The sequence below is a fragment of the Anolis sagrei genome, chromosome 1 (genome assembly GCF_037176765.1).
Source record: "Anolis sagrei isolate rAnoSag1 chromosome 1, rAnoSag1.mat, whole genome shotgun sequence".
Taxonomy (NCBI): domain Eukaryota; kingdom Metazoa; phylum Chordata; class Lepidosauria; order Squamata; family Dactyloidae; genus Anolis; species Anolis sagrei.
The window spans coordinates 28,617,988-28,644,121 of NC_090021.1; the positions used below are offsets into that span (position 1 = coordinate 28,617,988).

The 26,134-nt window shown below is 39.2% G+C and overlaps 2 protein-coding genes across 4 annotated transcripts in view; one reads left to right on the forward strand and one right to left on the reverse strand.

The window, feature by feature from the left end:
• Positions 1-1,330, forward strand: part of PREPL (prolyl endopeptidase like) — a 45,695-nt gene extending 44,365 nt beyond the window's left edge. For all 3 annotated transcript variants that reach the window (XM_060754393.2, XM_060754392.2, XM_060754394.2), the window contains one exon: positions 1,068-1,330. In XM_060754393.2, coding sequence (XP_060610376.2) covers positions 1,068-1,124 — 57 coding nt within the window. In that variant the 3' untranslated portion in view covers positions 1,125-1,330. The remainder of the gene's footprint in view (positions 1-1,067) is intronic.
• A 1,754-nt stretch (positions 1,331-3,084) lies between these two features.
• On the reverse strand, positions 3,085-25,855 carry SLC3A1 (solute carrier family 3 member 1). Its single transcript, XM_060754390.2, has 10 exons — positions 24,604-25,855; positions 19,784-19,963; positions 18,177-18,331; positions 12,435-12,560; positions 10,497-10,616; positions 9,459-9,583; positions 8,651-8,849; positions 5,767-5,913; positions 4,476-4,592; positions 3,085-4,146 (listed from the first exon to the last, which is right to left on the reverse strand). The coding sequence occupies exons 1-10, from the start codon at positions 25,034-25,036 to the stop codon at positions 3,706-3,708; spliced, it is 2,043 nt and encodes a 680-aa protein (XP_060610373.2). The 5' UTR covers positions 25,037-25,855; the 3' UTR covers positions 3,085-3,705.
• Positions 25,856-26,134: the final 279 nt, after the last annotated feature.

Below are 26,134 nucleotides of genomic sequence, written 5' to 3' on the forward strand. Positions count from 1 at the left end.
GCCAGCAGAGTGATCTTGTCTGCTGTGGACTCATCTTGTTGTATGTATTGTCAAAGGCTTTCATGGCCGGAATCACTGGGTTGTTGTAGGTTTTTCCGGGCTATATGGCCATGTTCTGGAGGCAATTTTTCTCCTGACGTTTCGCCTGCATCTATGGCAAGCATCCTACTTCCAACAGACCTCACTACCTCTGAGGATGCTTGCCATAGATGCAGCCAAAACGTCAGGAGAAAAATTGCCTCCAGAACATGGCCATATAGCCCGGAAAAACCTACAACAACTCATCTTGTTGTGTTTCTAATAATAATAATAATAATAATAATAATAAGCCATCCTCTCTGAGTAGAGTGAGAAAAAACCTTTTGAATGTCTGGATGGGAAAATGTCAATGATGGGGCTAGCACTTTCTTCTCTCCATGGCATGACCCTTGACTTATCCACAAGTCATGTCAAAACCTATAATTGTGGTCCCAAGACCTTCCCTTGATTTATGCATAAGTTTGACTTAAATAAAAATATAAACAGAAGTCCCAAATTTCATTGTGTAGGAAAAGAACATACAAAAATATTTAATTGTTGCTTCAGTGATTCAGTAGAATTCATCTGTTCTGAAAGAGTGCATATGAAGTTTTTTGCTTAACATAGAATGCATACACAGAAACAAGTTACCGTCTTCACCCACTTGCTGCCATGGAAGGAAGCAAAGCAATTTTGAAAGCATTTTGTGACACAACCTTCAGAGCTAGTGCTGCTGTTCTGATCACAAGCTGTGTTATACCTGACAGTAATGCTCAATTCACAGGAAGCTTTTCTGATCTCAGTGAAAAGCCCATTACAGCAGCTGCCATTTTCTAAAGAGAATTGAGCAGGAAGAACTCTGATTACTCTTCAGATGGCAGGAGAACCCACATGATTATCCCCAATGTTATAAGAGCACGAATAGCTTTGGAGGAGGACCAGCAGTGGAGCTGGAAAGAGCGGGTAATCTCTCTCTGAAGAGTGGTAAAGGCTACAAAGAATGAGTCTGTTGTTCTTTAACAATGAAAAGGTTTTTTTTATTGTTTTAGGTTGCAGCACAACTGGCATTTCTGTACAACGAGCTTGGACTTGACAAACAAGAGTGAATCCGGGAAGCTGGAGAGAGGTTTTTTGCCAATTGCTAAAACCAGAAGAAATACTTCGGACGGAATAAAGAACTATTCATCATGTGATTTTTAAGAATTGTCTAATTTCTACAGTTATTTCTTTTCCTAAAAATAGGGAAAAAATCTTATTTTTGTTATATTCCAAATGTTACTGTTTTATTAAATATTATCGCTGTTCATTCATATATTTGTTTCCTTGATTTTATCCAATCCATAGTGCACTCACCGCAACTCACAATACTGAAAAAATTTCCACGACTAAATTAGTAGTATTATAAAATCGTACAGTGAAAATCAGTGATAAGACCCAAATTAGAAGAATGGTTGTTGAAATAGTCTTCACCACATGCTGAAAAAGCAGCCAATGTGTGGCACAGTAACCTCTTTATGGAAATTTGCACAATATGTGTGTCACCGTTGAGATGCCTCTATCTACTGTCCATTCTTTATGCATCAGGCATCAAGGTATGCCAATGGACTTTGTAACAGAACTATGGAATTGGAAGCGGTTTGTAGTGGAGTCGGTCTGTAGAAGCACACCATTCCAGTTTTACTTCAAAATAAAAATGTATACTTATTTCTGGCAAATATCTTATTTTATACTTACATTTATACTAGATGAAGCAAATAGGTTTTAGGTTCCATCTAAGCCAGTGGTTCCCAAGCTGTGGCCAATGGACCACCAGCGGTCCGCAAGAACGAAAAGATGGTCCGCTGCCTCAACGTTACTACACTATTGTAACGAGAGTGACTGGTCTCGCAAAAACTTCCCTTTATTTATTTATTTCACATATGTGTATCCCATCCTTCTCACCCCAAGGTGGGACTCAGGGTGGCTTCACAACAGGCATGCATTCATTCATTATAGTGCACGGGCTTATTAAATATGGTTTTCTGTGGGAGAGCAGATGGCAACTACTGGATGACATATGTTCTGTATCAGAAACTAGAGCTGATGTGGTCTATCCAATGAAATTTTCTGAATCAGCACCCCAAATAACCAAACCGAATCTAAAGTTGACCAAAAACTGATTTGTAACCCTTGTGGTACTAAGGTTGGAGAGTGGTCCATGGTCAAAATGGTCCATGGTAGAAAGAAACTTAAAACTTGGCTGTGGAACCAAGCATTTGGAGAGCAGCACGTTGCATTAGAGTCTAAGAAGTCTGATGATTAGCTGTACATTGATGAAATGCTTTCTGCTATTACTTTACTACTAATGTTACTACTAATTAAAATACATCAGACTTTTACGAAAAAGTCAGGCAGTTGAAAAATAGGGAAGTCAGACCTAGAGACCAAGGATTGACATACTCTCTCCTTTGATCTGCTCTGTAATCTATCAGAGGGTTCATCTTCACATAGAATTAATGCAGTTTAACACCACTTTAACTGTCGTGGATCAAAACTATAGAATCCTGGGATTTGTAGCTTGGTATGACACCATCACTCTTTGGCAGAGAAGGCCTTGTAAAACTACAACCACAAGCATTTATCTGCTATGGTTCAATCCATAGCATTGAACCATAGCAGATAAAGTGGTGTTTAACAGTATTAATTCTAAAGTGTAGATGTGCACTCAGACAAAAAAAAATCCACATTGGAAATGACAGCTATACAATTCTTTCTAAGCCCACAGTCTGTTTCCAGACCTAACATTTAAATACTGGGATAATTAAAGTCAAGTCAATCCATTAAAGTATTTCATTCATGAATTCCTTTCTCAATGTCTGATGTTTAACCCTTATCAAATTAATTTTCAAACCTACTATCCAAGGTTTTTCTGATCACACACTCACGTACCATGTCCCTAAAAGAAGTAGATATTAGTGATGGGACAGTGATTTTCACATACCTCTTGGTCTAAGGAGTGCATCTTCAATCACTATACGGTGGATGCCTGCCATAGATGCAGGCAAAACGTCAGGAGAGAATGCTTCTAGAACATGACCATACAGCCCAAAACACTTACAGCAATCCTATGCTTTAATTCCTCATTCAACCTATGAAAGCCACCCAAAACTATGGAGAGTGCTACAGAATGATATGAATGAGGGGACAACACTTCAAGGAGCAGAAGAAACAAAAAATGACTAAAAATGGCCAGGCACAAATGAATGTAATAAGAAAGATAATCATTACGTAGAAATAACATTATTAGCATTTGATGGTAAAAGTATGATTTTTAAAAATCAATTTTGAAACTTTGTGCAAATAAGGACAACAAATCAGTTACCAGTTACTAAATTCTTCCAAACTATGGCAAAAACTTTCCACCTGCTGCTCAAAGCAGGAATTTATTTCTGTTGAGAGATATTTTCTATGAATTAGGAAAATAGTGCTGCAGGCTCACTATGGTTATAACCTGTTTCATCTAAGTGAGGAGAAATATACTATAAAATAAACCATTGGAACTGATGGGTAACATTTCTATTATCTGTTTATGTGTGCTGGAATGATAACAAAATGTATTCTAAACCTTTCAAAACATTGGCAGTCCTTTCATCAAGAAATTATAAATGATTTTTAATTCATGGATCTGCAATAAACAGTCACTGGCACTTAGCAGTACATATAGAGTAGATTGAAGGCACTAGAATAGCAGGCCTTTTCTGCTATAAAACATTTCTCTTTGAAAGTTTTCATGTTGTGGATGGGCTGGTTTGTCCTGTATTCCAAAATCAGCCCTTCGCCCTTTTCAGTTTTGATAGAGTTTGTTTTTACACCTTTGCCCTTGTTGTTTGGGTTGGTGCTTAGCTTTACAACGACATCTGAAGGAAGTTCAGGAACCAAAGCTTGCAGGTCTGTTGTAGCCTCCTGTCCAAAATTCAGGACCATCATAAACACTTGGTCCAACCCATCAATTTCTCTCACATATGCAAAGACATCGCTGTCATTCCAAATATAACACATCCATCCCCTTTGAATGGGGAGTTCGTTGTTGCGAAGCGAATTAAGTTCTCGATACAAGTTGAGGGTAGAATTTGGTTGACTCTGTTGAACCTGCAATATATTGAAACATTTAGTAATTTCCTAGATGCTAAAAACATGGCCCTCCTTATCATAATTCCTCTAACATTCTCCCACCAACCCTATATTTATTTCCTTGCTATATAACCTGTGTAGATATTTATTTATTTGTTTGTTTATTTATTTATTTATTTGCAGTATTTATATTCCACCCTTCTCATCCCGCAGGGGACTCGGGGCAGATTACAATGTACATATACATGGCAAACATTCAATACCATAGACACACAACATGTATAGACAGACACTCAGAGGCTGTCAATATTTTACATTTTTAGTTCATTTGCTCCAGCCATACGTACAAGCACATTAATATTTGGATAGTCAGGATTTACAGGAAGCCAAGTTGAATTGCCCTCAGTAAAGCCAGCATAATTATAATCATCCCATTGCATAGGTGACTTTTCTGGAAAGGATGCCTAAAAGGAAAGATATTATTCATTATGAAATAGAATGCCATCACGGCTGCTGCATTTGCAAGTGACAAAGAAATACATTTTTTAAAAAGCAGTTACTCATATATCCTAGTGTATAAGCTGACCCGAATATAAGCCGAGGCACCTAATTTTACCATTAAAAAAACTGGGAAACTGTATTGACTTGATTATAAGCCAAAGGTGGGAAATGCAGCAGCTACAAGTAAATTTCAAAATAAAAATAAATACCTATAAAATTACATTATTTGAGGCATCAGTTGGTTAAAAATTTTGAATATTTACATAAAACTGTAATTTAAGACTGTCCAGCTCTGATTAAACCATTATTCTAACCTTCTTCAATGTAAATGCGCTTACATATCTTTCCAATAATAACAGAGTAAAATAATAAATGTAATAAAATAATAATAGATTAAAATAATATAATAATAATAAATAGAGTAAAATAATAAATGTAATAATAATAATAATAATAATAATAATAATAAATACCAAAATTGCAATGTGGGTTGCCTTCCTCCATGAAGGAAATGAGGAGGCAAGAATGGTGGGTGGGAGTATTCCTCAGGAGGTAAAATGGCAGGAATGAGGCAAAAATGTATTTACTAATAATATAATATATTGTATATACATATATTTATAATATTATAATATGATACAATATAATATTAGTAGGAATAATGCAATATTATAATTATAATTATATATTTATATTACATGTAATATTACTAATAATATTACAATATAATGGTATTGTGCAATATAGTAATATATAATACTGATATTGTACTATGCTAGTAATATAATATATTGTATGTATATATATCTTGTAAGCCGCTCTGAGTTCCCTTCGAGGTGAGAAGGGCGGCATATAAATGTCATAAATAAATAAATTAAATAAAATAATAAAAAATATCACTGTATACAGGAGAGTACCTTATGATGTGACATAAGATCATGAAAACTAAACTAATTCAAGACCCTGAAATATTATTACATATATGCAAAGTACATTAAAATAAAGAAGAATTCAGACTATAGATATTCCAATTCTCATAATAGGAAGATTTTTCTCACAGTGATTGTTTTCAGTATGAATTTTTTCTGCTCTGCAGTAACACATTGTGGAGTTGGACATTCAGAATTTCTAACTTACAGCCTCTGAAGTGATATCTTCCATTCCTATTTCTTCACCATAATAGGTCATAGGTGTTCCAGGAAGAGTTAGAAGAAGCATATTTATCACATTTATGTATTCCCTCCCAACCCGAGAGGAGATTCGTGCAGTGTTGAGGTCTCCAACCTAAAATGAAAGTAAAAATGAAGTGGGGGGCTTGTCTCCGCATACACCTTCTACCACTTGTAGAAACTCCATTTTCATTTGCAAATATCCATGTCTTTGCACAAGACACTTTTACAACTCATTATGATGTCATTGCATTGGATATCTGCTTGCACTTGTTCTTCTAGTACTTTCAGACCACTAGCAAACACAGCTATTAGGGACTGAACCTTCCTGGTTGCGTGAACCTAAATTCACAATAATGCTGCAAAGCTGAAATGCCCTGAAGGTATACTTACATTGGATTTCCCCATTATGTGAGCAGCAATTTCCCTTTTAAAAATGAACAAACTATTTGAGCAGTGAAGTATCAAATGCCATCCTTCAGGGAATTCCAAAAACGTAAAATTGCTTGCCCAACAGACCTGTAATGAGGTAACTGCATCTAGGCCACTAGATTGGAGAAAATCCAAATTTTCTAATTGTATCTTTCTTTATAAGATGGACAATACATGAAACATTTCCATGAGATATCTACTCCAGGACCATCTCTACCATTAGGGAGCATGACACATGTCATTTCAGCTAACTGACTGGGAGGCAGAAATGAGATGTTCAAGAATAGAGTCATGTCCTAGGAAATGTATCCTAAGCTAACCTGCTTCCTTTAGATGTGACAGAGCATCTTGTCCAATCACTAGTATTGAGGAAATACTCAACTGCCAACTCAGGGTGCATCCACACTGTAAAATGAATGTAGTTTGGCACCACTTTAACTGTCATGGCTCAGTGCTATGGAACCATAGGAGTGATGGTAGTTGAACAAGGCCTTTAGCCTTCTCTACCAATGAGTGTTAGTATCCCACCAGACTACAATGCTTAGGATTTCATAGTATTGTGCCCTGGCAAACTGCATTAACTTACAGTGCAGATGCACCCTTACTTAGCCTTTGTACATAAAACATTGTCTTCTTTGATTGTTTTTTCAGGACAACAAAATGTCTTATGAACACTACATGAGACATAGCCTGTTCTTACTTGCAAGTAGTAAGTTAACTTGTGACACTCACATTAACAAAGTTCGTATTTCTAAAGAGATAAGCATTGGGTTTTTCTTTTGGGGGGGGGGTGGCCTATATGATAAAGTACTTGGATAGATTATACCCCCTGTGGAAAAGTTTCGTTCATAATTTTACTATATTGACTGAGTGCACACATGCTTTTTAATCACACTGCTCAATATTCACAATAAACTGGTTTAATATTGCTTTCCGCTAAACAAGATTGTGCTCCATGCAGAGTAGAGGAAATAAATTGTTCTGAGGTCACCAAACACAAAGGAACAGCCTAGTCAGACCAAGTCTAATTATCAAAAATAAAAAACTGTGTGCCACAAAATATTACATTCAAACAGCAGGATTCCTCATTTTATTACAAAAAAGGCAGAAAAAAGGAGAACAAGTGGAGAGATACAGTTATGATGGTTTTTAAACTTTTCTGTTTGTTGCTGTTCGTTCATTCAGTCTTTTCCGACTCTTCGTGACCTCATGGACCAGCCCACGCCAGAGCTCCCTGTCGGCTGTCACCACCCCCAGCTCCTTCAAAGTCAATCCAGTCACTTCAAGGATGCCATCCATCCATCTTGCCCTTAGTCGGCCCCTCTTCCTTTTTCCTTCCATTTTCCCCAGCATCATTGTCTTCTCTAAGTTTTCCTTTCTTCTCATGAGGTGGCCAAAGTACTTTGCCTCTACTATCCTTCCCTCCAAGGAGCGGTCGGGATTTATTTCCTGAAGTATGGACTGATTGGATCTTCTTGCGGTCCAAGGCACTCTCAGACCTTTCCTCCAACACCACAGTTCAAAAGCATCTATCTTCCTTCACTCAGACTTCCCTTTTCCGTAGCTTGCTATATTGAAGGGTTGTTGCATTTTTTTTCATTGCTTAGGCCACAATTTTGGAAATCACATGACTGATTCAATTTTCCCAGGATGTTTTTCAGCCTCAACACCTATCCATCCATTAGCTGCTGTTGGCACTCCACATCTGCAAATTTCACTTTTGTTGATTTGATCCATAGATTTGATTAACATGTTCTCTTGAGGTATCTCTAGATCAGGCATGGTACGGGTTTGCCCATGCCTGATGAAGATGCTCCAGTGTCACCTATGCTCTTCTGCTATAGACCTACACAAGAGGACCTAGGGATTCCTAGCCATTTGTAGGTCCTCCAGCATAATTCTATTCTGTGTCAGACAATGACCACAGAAATGCACTGAAGGACCTAGAGATTTCTAGAGATGGGTTGTTGTAGGTTTTTCAGGCTGTATGGCCATGTTCTAGAAGCATTCTCTCCTGACGTTTCACCTGCATCTATGGCAAGCATCCTCAGAGGTTGTGAGCCCTCATTTACTGGTGGTCAACCTTATCTACCTTGTAAAATTGTTGTGAATTAAAACAAGGGATAAATATTCCTTCTGTGTTGCCTTTTAGAAAGAATACAACTACAAGTAACCTTACAAAACCATATATATCTACTTTCAAATCAGAAGTATTTTTCACTAAGTTCAATTAAATTCATTCCTAGGAGAATGTTCTATACATGCTAACCTAGACAAAAAGTTCAATGAACTCAATACGTTTACTTCTCCATACATTTGCACTGTAAACAAATAAAATGAGCAATTGCTTGGCTGTTGAGTTTGTAAGATTGCTTAGCAAGTAGTAAAACAACTACAAGCACTTGAGACCAAATGCTTACCGCCCAGTTTGGCCATTTCCCAGTTGGCATATTTTTCATCCACAAAGCTACAATTTCAAAAACAGCATCTCCCGAGATTTGTTGCATGTTCATGAAGTGAAGATTAAAAGGAAAGTCTGCTTCTTGGATAAACGGTGTTCCATAATACATCATAGTTTTTTCTATGTTCTCTCCATCATTGGCTTCAGTTCCCATAAATCTTCAAAGGAAGACAACATTTGGATTGGAGTTTTTTAAACAAATTGTTTATAAAATTGTTACTCATTTTGTACAGAAGAAGGAAGGAAGGAAGGAAGGAAGGAAGGAAGGAAGGAAGGAAGGAAGACAGGAATGGATCAGAATGATAGCTATTTATCAAATGTCACTTTAGATCCTATTATGTGTTTCAGTATAATATTGAAATGGATAATGTCTGCTGAATGTTAGCATAAAGTCGTCTTAGAGGACCTAGCAAATTCCTAGAGAGTATGTGGTAAATTCAGGAGGGTATTCCACATGGACAAGCCGCCGGTTGTATTGTATAACTCCATAAATTAAACATTTCAGAGTAGGAGAAATATGCACTTCAGAACATAGACAAATGTGCAAACTATGTCCAAGCATTAAAAAAACCCTTGAAGAGCCCTATTAGAGACCAAGAAATTGTTACAAACACACACAAACAACCCAGAATAGAACCAATAGATGCAGAGGTGTCAACAACTGGTAAAACTTGGCAAAATACAAGGAGCTCTAGGATAACAACTTAGGCTTCTTTAATTCAGTCTTAAAAGAGCCTTAGTCGATGAAGATATCACAGTGTTCCTACCTGTATCTCCCAGGTTCGCTGCTGAACTTATCCATTGTATGCCGGAAACTGCGGATTATATCATGCATGCCAACTTGGGTGGTGGTATAGTCATGGTACAGTTCAGAATAGGTTTTAATACTGTCCTTGAAGAATAATAAGAGACACACAAATCCTCTGACTATGGTAATTTCCACTCTCTCCCAAAAATAAACAGTTTTGAGATCTGAACTTGAAATATTATTTTCAGAAGTTAACTAACTTAAATGAGTGAATGATTATATTGTTGCTTTTGTTGTTGTTCCACTTTTCTCTCTTGATCAAGGCCCAAAGCAGCTTATTATGCCCAATGATGTAATGCCATGTGTACATTTTGCAGTTCAGGGATTCATCATGGCAGTCTCCTTGCCTCACTAAGGATAATCCAGAATTGTAGGCAACTGTATTGCTCCATATCAACAAAGATATAACAGCTTCCCTCTCCACCAACTGGTGATCTTTTGTAAAGCGGATGGGTCTTGACCACCCAACATAAAACCAAGCTAACCCAAAATAACTAGCATTGCAGTAGAGATAGCTCACTACAAGATAGTGCTGCTGGAAAATACATACGTATCTGCTACTGTGGGGATTACAGCTCATCTCAAAAAGTAACAAGGAAATCTGTAGAGTTGGTGAAACAGTCAGCCAAAAATTCCAATAACTCCTTCCAGCATCCATATGATGACCTACTCATATTGCCTTCCCTCCTGACTTTGTCCTCCTATGACCATTGTTAAAACTGAATTTGTCACCCCATCACCACACCTTCAAATTTTGTGTTTCTATGGCTATTCACACATACACAGTCTATCTATAAAGATTTGTTCCTAGGCATTTCACTCCATGCATCTGAGAAAGTAGACTTAGTATATGAAAGCTTATGCTACCAATTAGATTTTCTCAGTCTGCTACAATATCCCTTAGCATGCTGATTAAAAGTATTATAGCATATAATGGCAGATGCGAGAAACACTTATTTGTTCCCCCAGCAAGAAGATAAAACATATAAACTGTTACCGGATTTTGGGATTTATTCACTTGAGGCTCATCTCTCAGGTGCGTTGCTTCCAGAAGAAATTTAACAGTGCGGATGCTAAATCCATCGATGCCTTTGCTAAGCCAAAACTGAATAACATTCTAAACATATATAAAAAAGAAACAACAAACAACGATTTCCAGATTGTTCAAATAGAGCATATTCTATATAGTCGTACAAACATCACAAACTGATGTTGCAATTTTGAGCTTTGATGCTTGTTTGTAAATACTGCGTAGTGTAATGTGACATTCCATTGAAAGAAGTTACCATCCCAATCCCTATAGCCTTATCTCACGGGGAGCCCATGGCAGTGTGCAACCCAAGGAGAATCCAAAATTATAGATTGTTGTGTTGAAACATATAGCTGGGGAAATCTGGCTTCACATTTCTAATGAGACATATTTACCAGGAAACCTATCGGAGCCTAGCTCACCTCATGATGAGATTGTATGACCCAACCTGTCCTCCAGCCAAGCTTGGAATGCTAGTGTTAAAATTCTGGTCCGGCTCTATGATTCTGCTATGGCTACCTGTCCTCCATCCCAGGTCATACTATGCTGCAGTGATAACTCTGCTACTGTTTGGCTGGTAAAGAGCCAGGTTGTGGGATTAGAGAAGCATGTGGCTGTGTCCCCATATCCAGATGCTGCATCCCCAAAGCTAGATATAGACTATGGACATTTTTCACCAAGACATTCTGGGGTCCTATGAAAGTCTTAACACATGATGTCAGTCTGTGTCTAATCATAGCCATATGCTTCTCCAATCCACTCTCGTTTCCACCAGCATGGAATGGCGATTGGAAGTGGCTATTACAACAACACAGTGACTCCTTGGTGGGCTTTGGAGGGAAGAAAGGAATACTTATTTCCACCATGAATGAAATGGAATTACACTTGCATATGTCACTAAAATATGTCACCATGATGTTACTAATGGACCCAGACCTTAGAGTCCTTTCATGCATTGTATTTGAGTTACTGTCCTCAGCCAATGATTATTTCTTTAATTGATTTCTCTGACTGGGATTTATTAGATTCTCTTTCAACCCAAATATAGTTTAGCTCATTGGCAGAATCCCATGGTAAAGCTTTTCTACCCACTAGTAAAGGGGCCAGGCTATAGCACAGCTGGTTGTCAGCAGCAATAGATCACTGCCGTCCGGAAGGTGGCAAGTTCGAAGTCTGAGTCAGATTGAGCGCCCAACCATTAGACCAGCTCACTATCCACCTAAACAATTTGAAAAAAGCTGAGCAGTGAGTAGAGAAATTAGGCACCACTTATCAGGGAGGCGTTTTACGACACCATAAAAATGTTGGTGATCAAAGAACCAAAGAGGGTTCACCATCATAGTGGATGGAGCGGCAGCCCCCCCCCCCCCCCCCGGTGGCTGGGATTGAGCATAACCTCCAGGCGCCAAAGTTGGAAAATGCCAAAATACCTCTATCTGTCTGTCTGTCTTGTATGTCTAAAAATGGCATTGAATGTTTGTCGTGCATGTGTGAATTGTGATCCGCCCTGAGTCCCTTCAGGCTGAAAAGGGCGGAATATAAATACTGTAAATAAAAAGATAAATAAATAGTAAATCAGAGGGAAACATTTAGCATGGCCACCAAACTAATTTTCTATGGACCATTTTCCATAGAAGAATGCTCTAACATTCAACTTCGACTGCTGTACTGAAGAGATGCCATAACTTAGTCTACACCATTCTACTCTACATTTCTAAATTCCTAACTTGTATCCATTCATGAATGGAGTGATGTTTGAGAAAACAACATAGAGGTATCATTACTGATAAAAACTAGTAATACATGCTCATTATTCCTCAACATATTATGAGTTGAATCAAATCATTCTGCTTGTCAAGAGGACTGTCTATATTTCTTAATGAGAGAAATTCCATTGGTACTCACATGAATTTCATCTTGAACATCTGGGTTACGAAAGTTTAAATCTGGCTGTTCTTTTCCAAACTGATGTAAGTAACATTGTTTTCTCACATCATCATACTGCCAACTGGAATTTCCCGCTATGCTCACCTGGTTGTAAAATAACCAAAACATCTTGTTTTATCAGACGATAGAATTATCATTCCTAGAACGCTCCTCGTAGATATACCATAAGCATGTTGAACTAAAGTCCTTTGTAAGTAGAATAGAAGAACGCAATTAAATTACAACTAAAAATAGACATAACATTTGCAGCTGAAACCTCTCCACCTATATTTGCTTATGCTGTGATGTCATTGTGTTGTTTATTTTTCTATCTTCACTAACAATAGTGATTAATTTTGAACAGAAAGAATTTGGAATATTCCTCCAGTCTATGGCTAAATCCCCTTAAACAGCCAAAGTTTGTCTGATCTTGGAAGTTAAGTAGTGTCTGATCTTGAAAGTCAACACTATCTAGTACTTGGATGGAAGTCCACCATGAATACCAGGTGCTTTTGCCTATACTTCAGAGGAAGGAATTGGCAAAACCATCTCTTAGTATTCCTCAACTAAGAAAATCCTATGAAATCCATGGGGTCATCTATGGGGTCATCACAAGTTATCACAACAGGAGACTTGAAGGCACACACACACATACACACTAGGAATCCTGCAGTTTGGAAATCCTTATTACAGGTGGAGCCCATATTTTTCCAAATACTAGTCCCACAATGGATTCATATCCTGTTGCTCAGCATCTTCCTTGCTCTTCCCTATACCCAGTCTTCAGACAAAAATACTTCTTCCATTTGAGGAGAGGAATTAATAAGTGGCAGTGGGAATAACTTATTTTAAATGGGAGAGGTATTTCTAATCTAAATGGTTTTTAAGGAATTACTATTCTGGCTGGAAGATTATGTCATCCAAAATATTAATTTATCCAAACTCTATTCAGCAACATAGTTTTCTGTCTGTGAACATAGATTATATTTCTTCTGTCTCCTGCTATAGTTCAATATGAAGTCATAGAAATCTGTAGCCAGTGGTCCAAAAGAAACCCTTTAGAATGGACAATAGAAAACATGAAATGTATCTTTCTGTTATTTGTTCAAACGAAGATTAAAACAGAACCCAACACAATTTGTATTACAAACTACAGGAAAGGAGATTCCATTTGAACATTAGGAAGAACTTCCTGATTGTGAGAGTTTTTCAGCAGTGGAACTCTCTGCTCCGGAGTGTGGTGGAGGTTCCTTCTTTGGAGGCTTTTAAACAGAGGCTGGATGGCCATCTGTCGGGGTGCTTTGAATGCAATATTCCTGCTTCTTGGCAGGGGGTTGGACTGGATGGCCCATGAGGTCTCTTCCAACTCTGTGATTCTATGATTCTAAGTGCATTTTAAAAACATTGGTTCACTACAGGATCCATGCTAAAAATAGAACAATGGGGGGAAAGGTTATTTATTTTCTGAAACTGCAGTTTGTGTTCTGTAGTTACAGATATGAAAATGACTGTTTGACAAAACATTGCAAAACTTTCCCCAAAATTGAGATATGCAGACAGTTCCAATCTCACGTTAAAAGAGAGAAAGTAAAGAGCGTTCGTGCTAGTAAAACTAGCTTCTGACATCTTTTCGTGATAGAAACAGACACAAATAGTCAAACAATGAGTTGGTTTGTTTTATTCTGATGTCATGGTTGGCAAGGAGAGGAGACAGCTGTGATGAGAAGGCGCCGAGGGTGGGATGCCCCTGGAAAAAGGGGGAACGCACAATGAACTAGTCATGTGCAGTGTGTCCTTTCCTGCCAATAGGTTTGTACCGAGACGGGACAAAAGTCATCAAGGAAGGCAGATGCAGAAAGGATTAAAATCAAGCTAAGTAGGGGGAAAAGCAATACTAGCCAATGCTTTTGTAAGCAAGGCGTTTGGTGAATGAACACACGTTTTTGGAGAGTAAATATTTGGAGTGAATTCACAGCCATTTAGAAGGGTAAATATTTGGAATGAATGCACACACGTTTTAGCGGGTTCAACTTCCCTGTCTTCTTCACTTGGGAAGATTCACAGATCGACAGCAGCAAAAGACCTGAAATGTTGTTACTGAGTAACAGACTGATCTGAAATGTGTTTGCTTGGAAGTAAACATGCACATGACCGCACTCCTAACTGATAACAAATTAGACTTGAAAAGAATGGAATGAGTCAGGTTCCTCATTTTCAAAGCAAAGTACAGCACGTGAAGGATGGATTTTGGCAATTAAGCTTTGCTAACTTCACTATCCCAAGCAGTTGGTTTTACAGTAATATTAACATATTTCACAAATATTTCTTGCTTAAATGATACTATGCTAGGTGAAATCAGACTATAGCCAGAATCTGATTGAAAACATATACAGGAATAGCTGTAGATTGCACCTGTGTGTGTCACTTTTTTGGTTGTTGTGGACTGGCCATCCCATGACTCCACCCTCAATCGCTTATTGTCTGTCCAACTACCTCCCTGACACTTACTCACACGTTTCCCATGATTATTTAGTGGCCAAGATAGGGTAGGTATATTTTGGTAGCATCCAGCTATCTTCAAGCAGACTCACGGTGAAGGAGGCATTCTCCTGGACCTCCCAGAGGTTTTGTTAAAGTCATGCAAACATGTCTATACTCTGAAGTAACTAGTTTGCATGACTTTCTGAGAATTTAGGGATATTTATTATTTTTATTGACAACCTTTCTATCCCACACTTCTCAACCCGTAATTCATGTCCTTTTGCTGGTCAGAGGACTTGCCTCCATCAGCCAAAATGGACCAGTGAATGGACCAGTGACAGTCTTCACAACACACAGCACCTTCCAGATAATATCCCATTGGAGGGGGTGGGGGTGGCATTAAACCAACTTACAGTAGTGTCTCGCTTATCCAACATAAATGGGCCAGCAGAATGTTTGATAAGCGAAAATGTTGGATAATAAGGAGGGATTAAGAAAAAGCCTATTAAATGTCAAATTACGTTATGATTTTACAAATTAAGCACCAAAACATCATGTTTTACAACAAATCAACAGAAAAAACATTTCAATACACTGTAACGTTATGTAGTAATTACTGTATTTGCAAATTTAGCACCAAAACATTGCAATGTATTGAAACAGTTGTAGATCCAGACGAGACACAAACTGCGTTGGATAATACAGAATGTTGGATGAGCGAAGGTTGAATAAGCGAGACTCTACTGTAGTTTGCTTGAAACTCCACAGAATCTTGGGGTTTGGGGCAGTCTGGACAAATGGATTGTGTCCAATTCAGTCCAATCTCTGTGCAGACAGACACCAGCACCGCCATTACTCTTTCCTCTGCTGATTAGCAGAGGGAAAAGGGATGCCTCATGTCTATGTCGCTGCTGCCACTTCTCTTAGCCAGCCACTGGTGTCTGTGATGTCAGAGCTGAACACCCAACTAGACCAAAGAAAAGGAAGAGATACCTTCTTGCTGGTCACATGATCATCCCATTCTGACATCACAGATGAAGTGGCCAGGCTCTTAGATGGAGCTCTGTGGCTGGCCAGAAGTGGTGGCAATACAGGTGACAATCTTGTGGAGCCGATACAGTCCGAGCCCTTTGGAGATTGCCTTAGATTCAGCATGTATGTGTTGGATGCAGAGCTACTCCAGGCCATAATTACACCAGGCTAATCTGTCTGATATATATGAGACCCTAGTTATACCCCTTTTCTTTTTACATCAATTAGTCTACAGTTAGTATGAGTTTGTTCTTCCTTCATTTTTTAGCTTACAATTCTCCATGAAGAACACATGCTACAGACCCTCTCACCATAACATGAGATGTTATGAAACCTTTAGTATTTGTAAACAATCTATCCTATATGTTTTCACAGATAAAACTTAGCCTGCTTTATTTCTCTGCTATATTCTATGTATGTAATTGGTAGTGTGGGACTGGTTGCTGCTCATCCTCTGCTTGCAAATACTAATTACTCTGCTTATGAGATACACAACTATCACATTCCACACCAGGAATTCTGGAGGCCTGGAACAAGTGCGTAATGGTCATGTATCCAGCTTCTCAAATGTTGCCAGACACTGCACAGCCAATCACTGCTCTGTTTGAGCCAATACATATCCCAGGTAGCACAGAGGTAGATAGTGTGTCCAGGGAGAGGGAGCAAAGCTATGCATGACCGAGCTTTATACTCCATTAGTTTGTTCTAAATTAGCAGTAATGAGAGCAGTATTAATGTGTTGAGGGTAAAACACCTGAGCCATGAAAATGTGACAAAAGAGAAGCTAACAATTTATTATTATGTGGAAACATACACATGCAGTTATGAAGATTTTCCTATCTATAGTAATTTATGTTTAAAGAATTTTTAATAAGAGTACTGTATCTGATTTTTAAAGTCTTGGTTTTGCATAATCAATTGTGTTGTTTATAACTGAGATTACTTTACCTGTATATGGATTTTGTACTTTGTATTCATTTGAGAACTAGACACAAATAAACTAGCATGCAATTACTACATCAATGTCCGCTAGCTAGACATATCTTCAGTGCAATTGGCAAAGCTAAGCTGCTACGATCAAAGAAGGGACCCTTTGCAAAAGCTGAGCCCCTCATTAAGACTGTCCCTTTAATGCTAGTCAGCAATACCAGTAGCTATAGTTATAACACCTTATTTTCCCAACTGTCAGTCATTGGTTCTTGATATTTTTCCATTTTATACCAATGACAAACCTATTAGTTACAAAGCAAAGACTGCATTCCCATTATTTATTTGTGTTGCTTGCTAGTAAACTTTACAATTTTTGTTTTCTGGTTATGCAGGATCTACACTGCCCTATATCCCAGGATCTGATCCCAGATTATCTGTTTATCCCAGATTTACTGGCAGTGTAGACTTATATAATCCAGGCAGTGTAGAAGGGGCCTAAAGCCATATAACCCAGATTAACAAAGCAGATAATCCACATTATCTGCTTTGAACTGGATTATATGAGTCTACACTGCCATATAATTCAAATTCAAAGCAAATAATCTGGGTTTTATATGGAAATAGGAGGGGCCTGAATTGCATATATCTCAAGGACATCCCTAAAGGTAGGTGATGGAGCTACATCCTTGGGCTTCTAGGTGCCCTTGAAAACCTGGAAATGAAGTTGTTTCTCAAGGAGACATTTTCTGCAATGTCCTTAAAAGCGCGTATGCTAACACATCCCCAGGAGTTGTGCCAGAGAGATTACTTTACAGGATTTCCTTTCCCAACCTTACTCCAAAGGTACATTTGTAGTCCAAATGTATTTGGATGTCATTTCTCATCATCATCCCAACAGGGATATGGCCTAGGGATTATGGTGCTTGTAGTCCAAATGTATTTGGAAGGCACCTGGAGGGAAAACAGCAATACCTGTGGTTTCACTTACCAGCACCCTGGGAAAAATGATCTTGTTAGGATTTTGCTAGGTTAGAATTGCTAGCACCATTCTACGGTATGCTTCCCAACAAAAGAGTTGTGCTGGAGGACCTGGTAAATTATCTGGGAATGTCTAGATCCTCCATCATAATTCTATGGAATGCTAAGACTGGAAATCCTCACAGATAAAAGAATCTTATTGTAATTTGCATTCACAGTGTAGCAATGCTATTCTCCTTTACATCATAAACACATGTTGATCCATTTGCAATTTCTGCATAACTAGAATTTTTTACTCACCCAGTTATTTGGTGGTGTAACTTGCCCATCGACACTCATACAGTCGTGCCAGATGTAATAATCTGTGTACTTTTCAGTTCGGTTGCGACTAAGCTGAAACCACTTGTGTTTGTCACTAGTATGGTTTGGGATGAGATCCATTATCACCTTTAAACCTATATGTCAAGACACACAAAACAGCGAATCAAGATACACAGAAAAACATACCATGAACTGTTCCTCAAAGAGAACAAAGGTTTGGGTTGTTTATTTAAGACAGACGTACAAGAACAAATAATGTTAACCTATCAAATGGGGTTTATCATAATTATTATTTTGCTAATCCATATGAAACATTTGAAGCTATTTAGGAGAAATGCTGTAATATGAAGCATTGTTACCAAGAATGGTTATGCCTGTTAAAGGCATTTGTGAAAATCCAGGCTCTGAAGACAAATGGAATTAAGTGGCACCTAAAACATCACAGTTTTCTAGTAACCAATGGCCATTTCAGTTATAGAGTTCACTGCTGCACCATGGTGTTTGTAGTTTGGTGAGGCATTGGAACTCTCTGGCTGAGACTTTTAAACACCACTTCCCTAAACCTCTATAAAATGTTGCTAAGGCAGTTAAAGTGGAATAATCACACTTCAACAGTATAATATGGAAAGGCCCCAAGCAATTCATGAAATAGTACAAATATATAGCTTAGGTACAAGTAACCGAATGCAGATGGAACATTTCCCAAATTCCTACTTACATTTTGGAACCTAGAACAGCTAGACTTAAAGGTTATGAAGATTTTTAGGAATGGTGTGAGATATGGGGAAAAGAAACTTTAACCTCCATCATGCAGTAAGATGAAAATACCTTCCAGTCATGGTAGGGTGCCTTTGGATCAAAGTCTATGTCACGAGATCAAGCTTTTCCTTATATTATGGAAGGAAAATTGGAAAATCGGCTCAACTGGAACTCAGGGCGTATCCAGACAGCCCCTTTATTGCAGTAACTCCCGCAATAAAGAAGGGGCTGTCCTGATGACATCCTGGAAAATCCCAAATTACTTTGCCAGAAGCCCTGAGAACCCTGGTTTGTAGCAAATTAATCCGATAGTGGATTTATTACGTGCCTTCCTGAAAGGCATGAGATAAACCCATTACTTCAGTCCAAACACCACTCCCACAGTTTTCCGGACTAAATTAGTCTGGAAAACTGTGGGAATACCCGCCCTCCTCCCCCACAGCCCTCAAACTCCTTTGAAAAGTAAGGAAAACTTACCTGACCTCCAGTAGACTGTAGAAAATAACTCCCCTCCCCCCGCTCTCCTAGTGCATCATTTCTATGCACTGAGAGAGCTCCAGCTACTGGAGGCCGGGTAAGTTTTCCTTACTTTTCAAAGGGGTTTGGGGGCTGTGGGTAAGGGTTGGTAAGCCAGTCCCATGAGAGCATCTGGACACCCACCTCAAAAAGCGCACGCTTTCTGGGGTGTGTGGAGACAGGCCTCCAGGTGTTTTTTAAACGTGGATGTTTCTGGGATAAAGGTCTTTCTGGAAATGCCCTCAGGCAACACCATTCCAACACACCTTAAAAGCTCTGAAAGCAGACACTTTCTTAAAAGCAAAGCCAACCTTTATCATGGATTGCTGCCACCAGGTTTTCAAAATCCTTCATTGTCCCATATAACGGGTCTATGTCTTCAAAGTCCTCTATTCCATAGCCGAAGTCTTGGAATGCTGATTTGTAAAAGGATGTGATCCAAATTGTTTTTATGTTGAGATCCTGGACATACTGCAGTTTTTCTTGGATACCTGGGGGGGGGGGGGGGGGGGGAGAGAGAGACATACATTTCCTTTTACCTGAGTACTAAATAAAATACATTGAAGACCAATAACCAGCTCTCTGGCTTTCACAGAAGGTTTCTCCCTATAAGAGCCAGCCCAGTCTTTGAGATCATCAAAAGCGGTCTCACGTGCACAACTGAAGGGGACAGGTTTGCCAGAAGATCACCACAAGTCGGAAAGACCTCATTCCAGCAGACTTTAAAAATGGAATAGCTTATCTTTTAGTGATATTTTATCTTTTAAAGTCTAATTTTGAATCATTTTAACAGTTGACTCTGTATATCAGGCATAGGCAAACTTCAGCCCTCCAAGTGTTTTGGACTTCATCTTCCACAATTCCTAACAACTGGTAAGCCAGTGGTTCTCAACCTGTGGGTCCCCAGATATTTTGGCCTTCAACTCCCAGAAATCTTAACAGCTGGTAAACTGGCTGGGATTTCTAGGAGCTGTAGGCCAAAACACCTGGGGACCCACAGGTTGAGAAACACTGCGGTAGGCTGTTAGGAATTGTGGGAGATGAAGTCCAAAACACCCATAAAGCCCGGGTTTGCTCTTGCTTGCTTTATAGTCGCACATTCTTCAACCATTCATGGCTGCAGAATATTAATAAAAATCCCTCCCAAACCAAATTGTGATTTTGCCATTTTTGTAAGGCACACTATTTCACTAACACTGTTGTTTATAACGGGATTAGATCATTTACAAATTTTGGTAAACATAGGGAAGGGGTGTCCTGGATACAAGTCCCAGAGGATAACAAAGGTACACTAGATTATTTTGAAAGTTTAGTCCTATTTTAATGTTCACCTTTTGGTATACTGGAGGGTTATAGGAATCTTTGAGTATGAGGGAAGGAAATTTATGATACATGTGCATAAAATAAAGGCACTTTGACACCACTATAACCCAATGCTATGGAATCCTGTGATTCATAATTTGGCACCAGCATTTTGGTCAGAGAAGGCTAAACACCTTGTACATCTACAATCCCCAGGATCCCATAACATTTCTTGTCTCATCTCAAAGTAAACTTCTATTCCAACATGTTGCTGACCAGGGTTGGAGGAAAGCCACCTGAAGTATTCCATATATTTGAATTTGTTGCGTCATTTCTAACTTGTGGTGACCTTCAGGCAAACCTGTCACAGGGCTTTCTGGTCAACAATGCATTCATAGGCTTGTCACTATCTTCTCCTAAAGTTGGGAGAGTGACTTGCCCAAGGTGACTTTCCATGGCTGAACAGGATTTGAAGCCTGGAATCCCAGATTCCAAACCTAACACTCAAACCGTTGTATAACCCTGGTCGCCAAAGTAGAATTACTCTTGAGAAAACACATACAGGACTTCTGCTTAGTCCCAACAAGGGAAGACATTTTGGATCAATTATTGATCAGTGAATCAGCATGTAAGTTAATCAACTTGAAGGCACGCAGCTAATTCATTTACTCAACTCAAGACTTAATAAGGCAATGGTCTTATCTGAGAAAAAGTACCTAAATCTTGTTTCCTTCAGGATTAACGTAACTTTCTAACTTCTACATTCAAGGAACATGAACTTGGAATATTAATAATATGCAGGGGTGAAAGTACAGCTTTTGGTTTTCCATTAAGGAAATTGCTTGTGTGTTTATGACCATCTTTTCCCTTTGACCATCTTTATTGCTCTGCTACTTTCCAATTGGCTCTTTAGCCTTGTCTCAATCAATGTCAGTGCATATTTTCATAGCCTGATACCAAGGTTCAGGTGGAGCAAATTGTCTTAATGATGATCCTGATTCTTTCCTGGAAGCATTGAGGTTCGGCTGACATTCTATAAAATGGTATGATGAAACTTTTTGGAGGGAGCTACAGTAGCCACATGCCCTTCATTAGAGAGCTGCCTTTTGTTTGGAGAGCTGTTGAGTCCAAATTCACTTTCAACGTAAGATGGGAGGGAATGTGAAGTTGCCCGTTCCTAGCAGACTAGATGTGGGCTGCCAGATGGCAGACTGAGCAGACACCACAGCCAGATGGTTACAGTCTTTTCTACAATGATGAAATACTTAGTCAGTGGTACCAAACTTTGCACCTACACATTTCATTTACAACATGAGCCCCCGGTGGCGCAATGGGTTAAACCCTTGTGCCAGCAGGACTGAAGACCAACAGATTTGAATTTGGGGAGAGCACGGATGAGCTCCCTCTGTCAGCTCCAGCTCCCCATTCGGAAACATTAGAGAAGCCTCCCACAAGGGTGGTAAAACATCAGAAACATCTGGGCATCCCCTGGGCAATATCCTTGCAGACAGCCAATTCTCTCACACCAGAAGCGACTTACAGTTTCTCAAGTTGCTCCTGACATGAAAAAAAAATTTACAACATGCAATATTCTAGATGTTTTATGGAAATTATATTTGCACTTAGTGACCACTTCCTCTCTCTTTTTGAATGAAGATCACCTCCAGGTGAGCTGTGTGTATGCTTCACAATGTTGAGTGTATGCTTTCTTTCTAATGATTTTAAATGGTCATATCCAGCATTTAGAAAATATAGGCTGGTGCATAGTAGCTGTATGGAACATCGACCTAAAGGACTCCTGAAATGCTACCCTCAAAAGTGTTTTTGTAAATACACCTAGGCCCTTTCACACTGGAGGTTTCTGATGCTGTAGTTCATAAAGTAGGTTTCACCCCTTCACTATGATTAAATCATAATAATAATTTTGTTAACTAATTTTAATGTCATTAATTGAAATGCATTTAAATTAACAAATATATGTAAATTTTAAATGATAGCAATATGAATCTACTTTACTTGCTATGGTTTTATCCTATGGCATAATAGGATTTGTGAGGCACTAGATTCCTCTGGATAAGATTCCAAATATGCCCATCTTTAAAACTTCAAACCAGTTTAATCTGCTGATTGTGCAGCAAGTTAAACCACTGAGCTGCTGAACTTGCTAACTAAAAGATCAGCGGTTCAAATCCGGGGAGCAGGGTGAGCTCCCACTGTTAGCCCCAGCTTCTACCAACCTAGCAGTTCAAAAATGTGCAAATATGAGTAGTTCAATAGAATCAGCTTCTGCAAGAAGGTAATGGCACTCTATTGAGTCATGCTGGCCACAGGACCTTGGAAGTGTCTATGGACAACTCTGGCTCTTTGGCTTAGAAATTGAGATTAGCATCACCTCCCAGAGTTGGACACGACTAGACTTAATGTCAGGGGAAATCTTTGCTTCATGCCTGTTAAAGAAAAAGATAACCTCATATTCCATTAATTTATCAAAACCATCCTCCTTAACTTCCGCAAATTTGGCCAACCCAAAGATGGATGTGCAGTGTGGATGAATATTTCCTTTATCTGTCTGAAATAATCCAGCATTTAGCCTTAGAAGATCATGTTTTATGATAGCACCCAATTATTAAACAATAATGTACTCATATGGGAAAAGCGTGAAGATGGTTCTATTCTGTTTCAGCCAGTGGTTCCCCATATATTGGTGGACCTCAGCTTACACTGTGAATAGCTAATAGCCAGGAACTTTCTGACTGTGAGGGATTTACAGCAGTAGAACTCTCTACCCCGGAGTGTGATGGAAGCTCTTTCTTTGGAGGCTTTTAAACAGAGGCTGGATGGCCATCTGTCGGGAGTGCTTTGAATGCCATTTTCCTACTTCTTGGCAGGGGGTTGGACTGGATGGCCCATGAGGTCTCTTCCAACTCTATGATTCTATGACTTCTCAAACATGATGTGCTTTTCCTACATGGCAGAGGGTTGAATTAGATGACCCATGTGGTCTCTTCCAACTCTATTATTTTATGATTCTATGTAGTCCAACAACATCTAGGGACACCAGGCTGGAAACTAGGGTTTAGATCCCAAACCTCAGGACATGTTAGCATTGTGTAACTTGCCAATCATAAGTGAGAATTATCAGTTAATGAACATTTTCACATGTCTGCCTGTCTCACTCACATTTCCCCAGAAAAGCAATCCAGCTACAGCTTGGTGGCCAAACCTGTTCTCAAAATGCAAAAGGTCCTGGCTTAAATCGCCAGTATAGCCAGGAGCTAAACTATCTGGAGGATTCTGGTGCTGCAGTTGATGAAGTAACTTTCACTCACCCAATATGATTAAAATGTAATAATAATTCTGTCAATTAATTTTAAAGTGATTAATTGTAATGCATTTACATTAATGTAAATATGTGTAAGTTTAAAAATGGGTAAATAACAACACTGGAGGGATTTCCAGGATGTGGTATTTTTCAACCTATAGTTCAATCATTTTTGTTACATTACTGATTGCCAATCTGATAGGAAATGTAAAACTAGCATTTCCAGATGACCATTAAAGATCTCCTTTCCTACAAGGTCCTACACACTGAATGAACTTTATTTATCTCACAGATATCTGTGCTGTATTTCAGCAACACATTTCCCAAATATATTTTATTTAAAAACATTTTCTATTGGGTAATTCTACCTATGCAACTTCATAGAATCATAGAATTAGAAGAGACAACAAGGGCCACCCAGTCCAACCTCTTCTGATGTGGCAACACCCAATCAGAGCTTTGCCCTGCATGAACTTTCTCTACAACAGGAACATCACACAAACTTACCTTTGAGATCGCCATTTCCATCCTTGTCGGTGTCTTTAAATGACCGAGGATAGATTTGGTAGATGGGGCCAGCTTGCCACCAGCCAAGGCATTTAGGGGACATGACAATGATTGCAATCGTAGCTGCCACAAGCACCAGGGAAGCAGCAATGATCAACCAAAAAAGTATTTCTCTGGTAACTCGGTAGCGTGCCTGAGTTGAAAACTGAAGAAGGACCTCTTTGGGCATCCCAGCATAAGGCCGTAGAGTTAATTCTTGCATAGTTTCTAAACTCACACCAACTGCACATTGTTTTGGCAAGGCTTCAAAGCTGTTGGCACCTGCCTCCATTTCCTCCATTTCCACCTCCTCACTCTGGAGGAATCCATTGTTGTCCACACCTTCCTTCTCGTTCATCTCAAGAGAGATCCGCTTACTTTCTTGGTCAACCATTTCCACTCCGTCCTGCCTGATCCCTCTCAGGAGACTTGCTGAGGCTGGGAGGAGGTGGGAAGAAAACCTTCACTCGGTGAAATACCTTCGGTTAGTGTCATTACTCTCTGGTTTAAAAATAAACCTGACGGACCAGTCCAAAGTCTGGGTAAGGCTAAGAGCATCAAGTGCTCCAACCCCTTTGAACAAAAGCGTTTTTCCTCACAAAGTGCCAGACTTTTGCAAGAGAACAAAGGTCCTACTCATTCCAAGATCACTTCACAAAAAAAAAAGGGGGGCACGGCAGGTACAGCAATTGAACAGGACTGCTTCCTCCCCAGTCCTTTTTGGCAGGACATGAATGGCTTTTAACACTTTCAAGTGAGGCAGCCAGTGTTAGATCTACGCATTAACTCAGTCAGTTGTATCTTATCTACAGGGCTAATTCCAGACAGTGTCACTAGGACATTGTGTATTCATTCTTACTCTGGCAGATGATGTCCAACTCTGTCACTCCTTCCCACCTGCTACTAAGGAGGCTGTTCAAGTCCTGAACGAGTGCTTGGCGGCTGTAACGGACTGGATGAGAGCAAACAAATTGAAACTAAATCCAGAAAGACAGAGGTCCTCCTGGTCAGTTGCAAGGCCAAACAGGGCATAGGGTTATAGCCTGTGCTTGACGGGGTTACACTCCCCCAGAAGGCGCAGGTTCGCAGCTTGGGAGTGATCCTAGATTAAGTGCTGAGCCTGGAACCCCAGGTTTCAGAGGTGGCCAGGGGAGCTTTTGCACAGTTAAAGCTTATGCACCAGCTGTGCCTGTACCTTGGCCACAGTGGTCACACTCTGGTTACACCCCAAATAGACTACTGCAACACACTCTACGTGGAGTTGCCTCTTTTTTTTTTTTTTTTAAATGATTTTTATTAAGTTTTTCACAATCCACACAAGGAAAGAGGGGGAACAAAAAACAAGAAGATAGATCAGTAGGAAAGGGATAGGTACACACAGAAAAGAACAAAAACCCACCATATCTGACTAACATCTAATACATACAAAACAACTACTCAAACTATTCTAAAATGACTTCCACTCCAACCTCAGGATCTTTTCAAAATATTT